At 45.9% G+C, this 13,241-nt stretch overlaps 1 protein-coding gene across 1 annotated transcript; it reads left to right on the top strand.

Annotated features, from left to right (window-relative positions):
* Window positions 1–58: 58 nt before the first annotated feature.
* LOC311377430 (laminin subunit alpha-3-like) lies at window positions 59–9,907 on the top strand (the record flags this gene model as incomplete). The annotated part of the gene is made up of 12 exons (XM_084491323.1): window positions 59–222; window positions 910–1,018; window positions 1,130–1,227; window positions 2,845–3,043; window positions 3,745–3,871; window positions 5,498–5,640; window positions 6,409–6,524; window positions 6,928–7,139; window positions 7,557–7,761; window positions 8,703–8,847; window positions 9,427–9,567; window positions 9,884–9,907. Coding segments are annotated over 12 exons (1,683 nt in total), but the record flags the coding sequence as incomplete, so codon positions are not given.
* Between the last annotated feature and the right edge of the window lie 3,334 nt (window positions 9,908–13,241).

Raw genomic sequence — 13,241 nt, forward strand, 5'->3', positions numbered from 1 at the left:
GAAACTGTAGATCTCGTCGTGCCGGTGTGACGTGTGTATGTGTGTGTCTCCTGTCTAGTCCACGCTGCAGCTGAACCTGCGCGTGGCCCGCCCCGGCCCGCACGCCCTGGTGCTGGAGTACGCCAGCGAGGCGGACATGGTCCAGAACGTGAACCTGGTCCTCACGGGCCACTCCAGCGAGCAGATCCAGGCCCGCGCCAACATCTACAGCTGCTCCTACAGGTGAGACGGCCGGGAACGCTGTAGACCTGCTCTTTGTTTTCCATGTTCGTTTTACATTGTTCTTATCAGGTTGTTAACTTTCTACGAGCAACTTTTTAAGGACCGCCCCCTCATTCAGAGCACCAGCCTCTATGACATAAGCGGTCTAAGTATATCAGCTCTTAACACAGTACCAGTACCATGATGCACACTGTTATCATTGGCAATGTTACACCTTGTTGTTTCTGTTGAATGAATCCATATGCCTCAAACTTTTCAATTATACATAAAAACATAAAACCATTTACATAATAACTCTATATGAATAAACATAAAACAATGATATAAATATATCAAAAGTTGACATGTCAACAATCTGTTATTCATTTAGCGTATTATTCATTTTGGTCTCGTAGAAACCCCATCATTTTATTTTAAATTGACTGTTAAAGAGGCTATCTCAAAGGTTTTCATGTTAATAAATTAAGTCCCTATCTATCGCCAAAGGAGGCAACGCAAGGGTCCACCTACGGCCCGCTGATGAAATCCCTTGCATTTTCAGTGTAATTAACGCTACAAACTGGGTGTCACTATTTGTATCTCTGGGAAAATACTAATCGCCAAAGGTGTTACTAATGGGAAGGCACCAGAAACCTTTGAGATTCCGACTTTAATAAACAGGTTATTTTTACTCCGTATCCGCCTCAGTTTCCTGTGTCGGAGCGTGGCGGTGGACAGCAACAGCCGGGTGGCGTTCCTACAACTGGAGCACCGCAACGAGATTCTCCTCCACGCCTCCTCCGCCAACTTCCTGCTGGTAGGACACCCTGCGGCTCAGATCAGCGATGGGAACGTCAGGTTATTCCTTACCTTGGGGGCTGGTTTTGTATTCAATGATGTGTTTGTGTTTCTGCCCTCCTTCCTGTAGTTTAAGGTGTATGCGGTGGCTGCGGAGGACTTCTCCATGGACTACGTCCAGCCCAGGGCCCTCTGTGTGTCTGTCCACGGCCACTTCACTGAAGACAGGTACGTCTGGTCTCGGTGTGGCTGTAGGTCAAGGCCATGCTCCATGAATGAACCAGCCTTCATTTAGTTTAACAATATGAGTTTCCACAGGCATTATTTTTCTCAGATGATGCTAGTCTGCAAACCTTTGTACGTCGCACCTATAGTAGCAAACCGTACCATGTGATGGAGAGATCTGAAAAATAGGTGGGGTCAGGCTTAGACAGTGAGCGATAGCCTTGGTGTTGTTATTGTTGTGAAGGGTTAGCAAAAACAGCTGTGTTCCAGGTATGAGTGCGTGCATTCCTCTGGCCCACTCGGGTCACTCACCTGAGGCTGTTGCATCTTGGGGTCAACCCCTCTCTCACACTCTGTCACTCATGCGCCCTCATTCTCCCTTGAACCAGTGACCCCTCTAAATATTGACAGCTGTGAGCAAAACAAACTCGTGATTAAATAACTGTCATTAGCCATGACAGTTATTTCACAGTGATGCTTCAAACACATATCTGTACGCTGTCCCTCCTTCCACAAATTAGCGTACCACCCTGTTAACCAGCTATTAGCCAGCGTCTTTTTTGTTAAAGTCAAAGGGTTTATTTTGAGAGCAAATGTTAGTAACTTAAAGCCTGGTGTTATGACAAACTGTGCCGTTGTTGTTATGATAGTATGATGATGACCTCGGTACCTACTTTCAGGATTGTTTTTAATGCCCAAGCTCTATCTGCTGTGGTGATATATATTACATTCGGATATTACCTTAAAAGAGAAACTGTGAAATGAAAGAGAGAGTGGAAGAGGAGTGGGAAGTGGAGCAGGAAATCGTGAATGAGATCATACTGATTAATCCTGAAGCATGCATGCCTACCTGTGATGCGTGTACTCCTGTACGTTCACAAAAGTCTACCATACTCATTTGGATGTCGGGACAGATTATGGGATTATTGGCCGCTAAATGCTGTTTCATACAGTAGGTCGCACCCTGCCCGGCAGCTGACCCTCACCGCTAATGAGTCACATAATTGTTCTGTAGTGTAGCCAAGCTGTGCCTTGAATGGCAGGCTTAAGGAAGAACTTAAGGACGTTTCAACCAAGACCCTATTTTCCCATCATTTCGAATCTAGGGGTTGAATGTGGAAGACAATTTCTTACATTGGTTAATTATCAAGCAAGAATGCTGCAGCTGTAATCCGCAAAATGGGCTGATGTGTTAACCTTTGGGGCAATAGCATTCTGCAAATGTACGTCCGAAAGGATGTACATTTGCAAAATATCACTTTTTTCTTTACCTTTCGCTTGATCTAGTCTGAGACTTTGTTGTGTCAACCAAGTCTCACTCAAGAAGAAATCTGTCAAGAGTTTGTTGTGCTTGACTACAGAACGCGTAGCTTAGTGTTATCTAAACTATTTGGGTGAAGGAGGGCTGGGATGTACTGCAACAACAAGATTTCAGAACAACAACATCTCCTTAAGCGAGAATTGGTCAACGATGACTTCAGCATTCACGTTCAACACTGTTCCAATTTAAAACACAGTGGTCCGCATTGGTCCCTTACACCCAAAATGATGGGAAAATAGGGTCCAAGTTATCCTATAACTTATGCCTGCCATGTTGGATCTGCGTTTCTGTGCTCACAGCCAGTACTGCGTTCCGAGCCAGTTCCCCAGGCCGGCGTCGGCTTGGGTCCTGGACGCGGCCAGGGAGGGTCGGAGGTCCCCGTCCCTGGGGGCGGCCCCCCAGCGGAGGGAGGGCGAGGACTGGAGGCAGCGGCGTCAGACCGGGCTCTTACCCCTCACTGGCCCCCCAAGCGAAGGAGTGCTGCTGAAGTCTCCACAGGTGCACACCCTGATCCTGATCAGTGAACTATCTGACCTGTTCTCTTATTGTTAGCGCTATCACTATTATTATTATTATTATTAAAGCTAGAGTGGGCAATTTTGAGAAACCAGCAAGATTAAGCTGGATTTTGAAAGTATCCATCCACCCCGCCCTTCAGGCCACGCCCTTAAAAGCCACTCACCCAGAACACACGACTAGCTCTAGCTTTAGCAACAGGTATGGGGAGCCCTGTTGATCCACTGTGAGTGCAGGAGCTGACTGGGTAGGTAGGCTGCCAGACAGGCTTATTACAGGCCTGCAACAGCCAAACATCCCAGATTTATGCGTTTGATTTTTTATTTGCTGTCGGGATGTTAAGAGAATTTCAACATATACATTTTTTCTACTAAGCTTAAAATGAATTGCCTGCCCAAGCTTTAATACATAATATGTATTAAAGCTAGGGCAGGCAATGTATATACATGTGTATATATATATATATATATATATATACAGTATATATATATGATCTCTATTATCAGATAACAACAAGTACAGATAGTGAATCCGCACTGTATTGATTTATTGCTTAATTAAGCGCTATGCTTAATTGATTAGAGACATTACACTGCTCACATTAAACCTAATTAACGTCCATCAAGCACTCACTCACCTCCCCTTATTTGTCAACGTCATGACAACGACCCCCTCTGTCCCAGACGGAGATCAGCTTCCGCCCCAGGGTGCCACTGCCGGGACGCTACGTGGTGGTGCTCCACTACCGGCAGCCGGAGCACCCCTCCTTCCCTGTGGGGGTCCTGGTGGAGGCGGGATGGACCTGGAACGGTGAGGGGGGTGAGGGGAGGGGTCGGGACAGGAGGGGTCTTCACTGGATCATTTTAATTAAGAGATGACCGACTCCTGGTTAGGGAGTGTGTCGGCGTGTTGCGGTGACTGCGACTGGCTGCCTGGACGCTCCTTAGGGTTAACCGGCCAGCACCCCATCACCGATTTAAAATGTTTTTCCGTCAACGATTGAAATATTTAATCGCATTAATGTCATAGTTAACTCGCAATTAATCTCTTTTTAAAATTTTTATCTATTCTAAAATGTCCCTTGATTCCTTTTTGTTCCTTTATTTTTTCTCATTTTAATGCTCTTATCAACATGGAAAAGTGGATCAGCTTGCTTTATGCAAATGTTTCTTATTGAAAACAACATTGGCATATACTGTAGTGTTCAATTTCACACTAACATTCTCACTTGGAGCAGTCATTCACGCTTGGAGCAAAAATAATCTCTCACACAATGTAACACCGTCCATCAATAAAAGGGTAAAAACAAACCAAAAAAACTAAACATTAATCCTACGACAAAAAAAATTACGCTGTTAAAATGAGTTTGCGCTGGTTACGCCGTTAATAACGCATTTAACTGACAGCATCAGTATGTACGTATGTCAATGATGCACCCCCATTGCGCTCCTAATCATCCCTGGAACGAGGAATCCTCCACTCTGCCTCTGTTCCTTCTCTAGATTTCTTCCTTGCTAATTAAGGGAGTTTTTTCTTGCCCTCTGGAGGACTAGGGTCGGGGGGGGGGGGGGGGGGGGTCATAAATATATGTCCCGTTAAGACCTTTGAGACTGTACCTGTGATTAAGGGCTATACAAATAAAATGTAATTGAATTTAATTGAATATTTAATAATTGAATAATTGAAACGTCTTGAAACATATTGAAACATCTCCCATCGGGACCAACTCCCGTTTGGGAGTTGGTCCCGATGGGAGATGTTTCAATGTGTCTGTCTGGTGAACTGTGTGATGTTGGCTGTGTGGCCTCTTCCTCCTCCTCCACCGGTAAGGCTGTAATGCTCCCCTGAGCGCAGATTAAACCCTTCACGTTCCTGTCCCATGACTCAAGATGATCAAAGGGTTCGTACACTCTTCCTTTTATGGAATGAACGCAGGGAGGATTGGCTGGGATTAGAGCTCCTCTAAACTTGTGCTCCTCTCTCTCATCTCTTTTACTGTATGTCCTCTCTCTATCTCTCTCTCTTCTCTTTTACTGTATGTCCTCTCTCTTCTGTATCACTGTGTGTCCTCTCTCTCTCGCTCTCTCTCTCTTCTCTATTGCTGTATGTCCTCTCTCTTTTTTCTCTATTGCTATATGTCCTCTCTTTCTCTTCTATATTACTGTATGTCCTCTCTCTCTCTCTCTTCTATATTACTGTATGTCCTCTCTCTCTTCTATATTACTGTATGTCCCCTTTCTCTCTCTCTCTCTCTCTCTTCTCTATTACTGTATGTCCTCTCTCTCTTCTATATTACTGTTTGTTCTCTCTCTCTCTCTCTCTCTCTCTCTCTCTCTCTCTCTATTACTGTATGTCCTCTCTCTCTTCTATATTACTTTATGTTCTCTCTCTCTCTCTCTCTCTCTCTCTCTCTCTCTCTCTCTCTCTCTCTCCCAGGCTCGGTGGATGCCTCCTTCTGCCCCAGCATGTCTGGCTGCAGGGAGGTGGTGGTCGCGAGCAACCGCATCTCCCTGGAGTTCGACGGGGGGCGAGAGCCCACCATCACAGTCAAGATCCCCCCCGGGAAGACCCTCACTCTGGTCAGTTCCGGTTCAGCGTCGAGCGTAACAACAGCACCAATCATCCTTAGCCTCACACCGTTGAACAATCAGCTCTCTTTATAGTGTCAGAGCAGGGTAAACACAGGTGCAGCTGCTCATCGGATTAGTTATGAGTGTGTTCCAAAGCAAACTAGCAAAACACACACACACTAACACGCACGCACATGGGCACGTGCGCACACACACACACACACACACACACACACACACACACACACACACACACACACACACAGACACACCCACACACACACAGACATACATACACACAAACACACACACGTAGCCCCAGCTGCAGCACTAAAGCATACATCAACAGAACGGGTAGATCTTTTCATGTTTTAATGCATTTTATATGCATTTTTATATTTATATACAAGTGAACCAATGTGTAAATTATCCCCTTGAAAGTTACATTTTACCTTTATGTTCATAGTTCACATTGAACATAAAGACCACAGGTGTGGTCAGGACCACAGGTTGAGGAGACCTGTCTGGTTCTTTCTGTGTGCTGTTATAACATCCTTCACAGAAAGAATAATGAGGGCCTCACACACACACAAGAACACACACATGCACTTTCTCTCAATCACTGTTTTAGTAGCTTAAACCTGAAATAATAAAATAAAATAAAAAACCTCAGCTCCCATTCGGGGGAGTGTGCGATAGATTTCTCGTGCTTGCATTGAAAGTGATATTTGGCAGCAGTGTTTTGCTGTGATATTGACGTGCTGTGCGTGGCCTCAGGACTACGTCATGGTGGTGGCTGATGACAGCTACACCCCAGACCTCTTGAGAGAGAAGCCGCTCAACAAGTCTGCAGAGTTCATCACGCGGTGCCGAGGGGAGGGCTTCCATATTGAGTAGGTTTCCTTCCTTTTTGACCAATGAGCATGTCACGCCATGAATTATGAACTATTCTAACATAATGTTAGCCTCATAGCATAATTGCTATGAGGATAATCAGCATAATCATAAAAGTCATATTTTGGCCAAATTGTGATATCTGCCTGACTCTACTTGTTCACACATTTGGTGGAACTTACTGTGACAGTGTAAATAAAAAATCGGAAAATCTTAAAACATGACTTAGACAATTATGCTATGATAATGTAATAATGTATAATGATAATGTAATGCTAACGTTGTAAGTACCTCAGAAAAAAGCCTCAACCACTTAATCCTCAGCACAGCTGATATGTTTTGTGAGTAGCGCCCTCTTGCTGTGACCGTGGTGCAGTGAACCGTTTCCCTCGTTTTCTCTAGCCCCAGGACGTCCTCAGAGTTCTGCAGACGCTCCGCCCACTCTCTGGTGGCAGCCTATAACAACGGAGCCCTCCCCTGCGACTGCGACGAATCGGGATCCACGCTGACGGCCTGCGATCCGGATGGAGGACAGTGCACCTGCAGGCCTAACGTGATTGGTCGACGGTGCAGCAAGTGCGCCACGGGATACTACGGCTTCCCTTACTGCAGACGTAGGTGGACACGGAACACCATCAGCATGACCCCTGATTGGTCTGAGATCAGAATAAAGGCGTCATACAGTACTGGACCCTCACTCACAATGACCCACTGACTCTTAAGACACGTCAAACATGTTACATCCCCTGAAAACCAAGTGTAGAACCCCATGGGAGGTCAGCTGACAGATAACCTTTGGGATGCCATTCTAGGATGGCTTGGAGTGCAAAAGATGCTGGGAAGCATCGGGAATAATCAATAGAATGCAAATTGAAATAATACACAATTGAACGGTACAAAGTCCCAACAGAAGGATCCGTCCATCCATTATCCCTCTCCCTCTGCTGAAGGATGTGTGTGTGTGTGTGTGTGTGTGTGTCTGTGTCTGTGTGTGTGTGTGTGTGTGTGTGTGTCTGTGTGTGTCTCTCCAGCGTGCGAGTGCGGTCGGCGCCTGTGCGACGAGGTGACGGGCCGCTGCATCTGCCCCCCCCAGACGGTGAAGCCGTCGTGCGACGTGTGCGACAGCCAGACCTTCAGCTTCCACCCCCTGCTGGGCTGCGAGGGCTGCGACTGCTCCCCCACCGGCGTCCGGCCCTCCGGGGGCCCCGGCTGTCACAACGTCACCGGACAGTGCCCGTGGGTTGAGCAGCATGCGCCGATGAATCCTGTGGAGCAATAGAGAGGAGAGAGAGAGGGAGGGCATATAGCAATAGAGAGGAGAGAGAGAGAGAGAGAGAGAGAGAGAGAGAGAGAGAGAGAGAGAGAGAGAGAGAGAGGTCATATCGCAATAGAGAGGAGAGAGAGAGAGAGGGAGGGCATATAGCAATAGAGAGGAGAGAGAGAGAGAGGGCATATAGCAATAGAGAGGAGAGAGAGAGGGAGGGCATATAGCAATAGAGAGGAGAGAGAGAGAGAGAGAGAGGTCATATCGCAATAGAGAGGAGAGAGAGAGGGAGGGCATATAGCAATAGAGAGGAGAAAGAGAGAGAGAGGTCATATCGCAATAGAGAGAGAGAGAGAGGGAGGGCATATAGCAATAGAGAGGAGAGAGAGACAGAGGTCATATCGCAATAGAGAGGAGAGAGAGAGAGAGAGGTCATATCGCAATAGAGAGGAGAGAGAGGTCATATAGCAATAGAGAGGAGAGAGAGAGAGAGGACATGCAGTAATAGCAATGAGAGAGAGAGGATATACAGTATATCCAAAGTCCAGTTTGGGACAGAGTTGTAGGCTCGCTCGGTTTGGTGTCAACAACACAACTGAGACTTGGGACGGGCATCAACAACTTTACATCGGATAGGGCGAATGAGTGACAGACCAGTGTTGATCCGTTGATGATGCTGGCAGTGCCATGCAGTGCCATGCATGCATCCAACTACGTCCCAACGTTTAGTCAGAGACACAAAACAGCAATCACAGTTTATCTTGAGGCCCCGGCAGTTTGACGTATATTATGACAACCTAACCATAAAACCATAAAAACGATGTAAAGCCAACCTTGTAAAACCAAGTGAAAACTCCTTGCCCTGTCTGATTTATGTTGCATGTTTACGCTTTATTGTAAAAAAAAATTGCAGTTGCAAGCCGAGAATCGGCGGTCGGCAGTGCAACCGCTGTGCCGGCGGTTACCATGGCTACCCGAACTGCAGGCCATGTGACTGCAACCAGAGCGGCGTGACGTCCGACGTGTGCCACCCAGACACAGGGAGGTGTCTCTGTAAGGTAGGAGGGCTGCGCATTGTGTGGTCGCCGGGCAAATATTTACCATAGATACGATTTATTCTAAAGGTTAACACGTAGCAAGATGATTGGACTGCTGATATGAGAAATAGGGGTATTCGTTGAATAGAGGTTTAGAGTGTGTGCACACCCGTAAGTAAGATAATACTATGGATTATGTAGGAGGCGGGAGGTAGAGCGTGTTGACTTGTAACGGAAAGGTTGCTGGTTTGATCCCCGGCTCGAGGTGTCCCTGAGCAAGACCCCTCACCCTGAATGTATGAATGGTTGTAAGTTGCTTTAGATAAAGTGTCTGCTAAATGTAAATTATTAAAACACGCCGTACCATTAGACTATCTTAATAGGAATTAAACAAAACAGACGACTTCGGTTGTGCTAATCTGTAGCGGGTCAATCTGTTTTACCAAAACACAAACGTGGACAAAGCCAAAGACAGTTTGTCGCCAAATGCGCAACGGTTGCTGGATTTTCAACGCACTCCACCAAGTGTGTTCTTACTGTTTGACGACCATGCCTGGTGCTCCACCTCGCTGTAACGGCCGGGCGGTCCCGCTCTCACAGAGGAACGTCGGGGGAGCCCGCTGTGACGTCTGCAAGGACTCCTCCTTCCACTTTGAGCCCTCCAACCCCAGTGGCTGCACGCGCTGCTTCTGCTTCGGCGCCACCAACCGGTGCCAGAGCTCCGGCAAGCACCGGGGGAAGGTGTGTGTGTGTGTGTGTGTGTGTGTGTGTTTGTGTGTGGGTTGGTGTGTGTGCCTATATGCATATTTGAGTGTATGTGTGTGTGTGTTTTTTTTTGTGTGCACCAGTATGTGTGTGTGTGTGTGTGTGTGTGTGTGTGTGTGTGTGTGTGTGTGTGTGTGTTTTGGTGTGTACCAGTGTGCGTGTGTTCGTTGGCATTTGTTGCCGTGAATGCCTTGTGAAAGAGAACCTTTGCAGTTTATTAAGCAATCACAATTGCAATGTGCGACACAAACCCAACCCGATATAAACCACTCGGGAAACCAGCTGTTTTCAGATAGGAGGATTGGCTGTCACTTGACTTGAGCATTAGACCACACACACAACACACACACACAAAGACAAACACAAACACACACACACACACACATATACACACATGCTCATACTCACACTTACACACACAGACTTAAACGCACACACATACACACACACACACACACACACACGTGAGCCTCGGAGAGGATCTCCGAGGCTCCGAGGGTTATCAGCTCAGATCCCGGTCCCTCATGCCCGCCTTCCCCACCGCCGCCGTTAGTTTATGGACATGCGGGGCTGGCGCCTGGAGAAGCCCGACCAGAACGAGGTAGCGTCGGCGCTGAACACAGCCAGCAACACGGTGGTGGCCAACATCCAGGAGCTGTCGCCCGCCACCCAGGTTCTCCACTGGGTGGCGCCACCTTCCTACCTGGGAGACAGAGTGAGTCGTTGGGTCAGGTTTTCTTTTTGTGTTTTGTCAGGACAGAATTTGGAGACAGCTGGTGTATTGTGTACTATTGGCTAAATTATTATTATTTATTTTAAGGATTCGCCAAAATGTATTGTTCTCTGTTATACACGTTGATTTGTACTGTTGAATCGTATATTATCTTGCTTAAATATTATTTTTCATTCATGTTCAAGTTTTAAACATATACAATACATCAATGCACACTTCAATATCACAGTGAATTCATTTCATTACAGTTTATTTCATTGTATTTCTTATTCTTGTTTCCCTTGTTAATTATGTGGTATGAGATCCATGTCAACATTTGATCTATTTATTTGATTGATTGACTAAATGATTCCTATCCCTGTTTTGGGTCCTAGGTGTTATCGTACGGGGGCCTCCTCACCTTCCAGTCCAAGTCCTTCGGTGTTCCCGCTGAAGGCATGCAGCTGATAGACAGAAGCCCTGACATCATCCTCAGTGTATGTGGATTCTCGTTTCCTCCTGTCATCTCCTGTCTCTCTCGCCCCGCTATATTCATCCATATATATTGATGCTGGTTGTTTGCGATGTGCTTTCCAGGGTCAGGGCATGACCCTAGTCCACCAGGGGGCAGATCCCCCGACGCCAGACAGACTGCATCACGGCCGGGTCCAGCTTGTGGAGGTGAGGTTCATTCCAAACGCTTCCCATGCATTAGACCAGTGGTTCTCAAATGGGGGTATGCATACACCTAAGGGTACTCATAAAATGTTACGCTAACTACTAGTTTTCTTTCACCCTGAGCAACTTTTTATTCTAAAAGCTAGACAATAGAAAATCAAGAAAATGGTCAAGTGGTTGAAACATAACCCTTTTAATGTCCACGTTTACGCTGCCAAAGAACGCACATTATGTTCCATTTTTTTTATTTTTCTGCCAAAAATGTTTTCTGCCAGTGAAGAAAGAATATATTAGAGGGGGTACACTAGTAGAAAAAGTTTGAGAACCACTGCATTAGATGACACCGGTAACCCTGTGCTTACTATCTTAGTATGCATGACCTCTTCGCTGACCTTTGTATTGTCATTACTGTAAACTGGTGGTCCATCAATCAAGGTGATTTATAAAATACATTCATGCGACACACAAGAAAGAAAGAATATATAAAGAAATACATTTACATTTACATTGAGGGCATTTAGCAGACGCTTTTATCCAAAGCGACTTACAATAAGTACTGTATTTTTCAGAAGAAAGAGCAACAATATATCACTGTCGGTACAGTAAGGATGTTCATCGAACCAAGTGCAAAGCACTAACAATCGCTAGGTTAACCCATTCACCGTATACAACAAAGATACCTAGGATAAGATGCTACACAATGCTAAGTACTGTTTTTAAGTGCAAGGACGTACAACATACAATAAGTGTGTACATTAATTAAAATAGTAAACTAGTAAAACTAATCCAAAGAACATCTAAAGAGTACCTTCTCCCCTGACTTGTGGACTACGATAACACCTAGGACCCAAAACAGGGATGGACATCAGTATTAAATCAATCAACAGAATCAATCCATCAAATGTTGATACGGATCCCATACAGAATGTTTAACAAGGGAAACACAGTAAGAAATACCATGAAATAAAATGGATTCACTGTCTGTTGGTGCAGGGGCTCTGGCGCCACGCCCTGACCAACAGGCCCGTGTCCAGAGAGGAGCTGATGATGGTGCTGGCCGACATGGAGGGCCTGAGGATCCGGGGCCTCTACTTCACCCAGAGCCAGCGCCTCAGCCTGGGGGAGGTGGGCCTGGAGACGGCCTCCGACAGTGGCCCCGGGGCCCCGGCCGGCAGCGTGGAGCAGTGCACCTGCCCTCCCGAGTACGCCGGAGACTCCTGTCAGGTGAGGAGCCACCAAACGTTTTCTTTCTGATTTGACTCTTTAATCTGGTGGCACCGGCTACTTTGTACTTCGCCGATCGTGTAGAAATATTATCCACCAAACGAGGGCTCTATAGAGAGGAGGGTCGCTGCCCGACAATCTTGTAAACAATCCCGTAGACACACAGGACTCATACCGGTGGTCTAGTCTTTAGTTCCCCGAACCCCATCCATTACAAGTCCTTGTAATGATTGTGATTTGTTCTACAGCTGAAAAGCATCACACTGCCAGGGTGTAAAGATGGGTGTAAAGATGGTGTAAAGATGGGTGATTGTCGTTGGAATCACACATAATAAGTAAACCATTAAGTAACCATCAGAGATTATTAAACCGACCTGAGTTGATCAAAGTTCATGACAGTCTTGCACGAGAAGATTTCATTCCCACGGCTCTGGTATGTGCATCCTCAAATCATTGTTTGTGTTATGACATGTAGACAATGTAAATTATCATTGTAATTAATAAACTCCAACATGAGGTCAGATTTTCAAGCAGCGACTATTGATTTAATGCTCGATTTATGACTGTTCGTTCTGGAGGACATGGTGAGACATGTATCAACATTCAGAACTTACTGTTCTGATCAACTATTTCAGTTTGTATTCGACACTAGCTTGTCTTGTTGAGATCCGTTCTAGCCCAGATAGATTGCGCACAGCATGAAGAAAAACAAAGTCTATACTGAAATAAGTTGCCAAATAATAATGTCTCTAGAATCATGCTAGAGAATCGGTGGACAGGCGAGTTTTGGTCCAAAACATCTTATACAGGTTAATATAAAATAAATCAAACATAAAAAACAACAGTTTGCAAAGAGATTTTAAAACCAAGAAAATGTACTGTCTGCACCGCTCTATGCACCTCCCTCTGGTGAAGGCATCTCTTTGCTTCCTATTCCCTGTCCTGGTTTATTTCCTTGTTGTCTCTTATTATACGTCATACTTATATAAATGCACTAGCTCCCTTTTCTGCGACCAATACTAACGTTACAGATTGC

The sequence above is a fragment of the Micromesistius poutassou genome (genome assembly GCF_964030765.1).
Source record: "Micromesistius poutassou genome assembly, contig: SCAFFOLD_5712, whole genome shotgun sequence".
Lineage (NCBI taxonomy): Eukaryota > Metazoa > Chordata > Actinopteri > Gadiformes > Gadidae > Micromesistius > Micromesistius poutassou.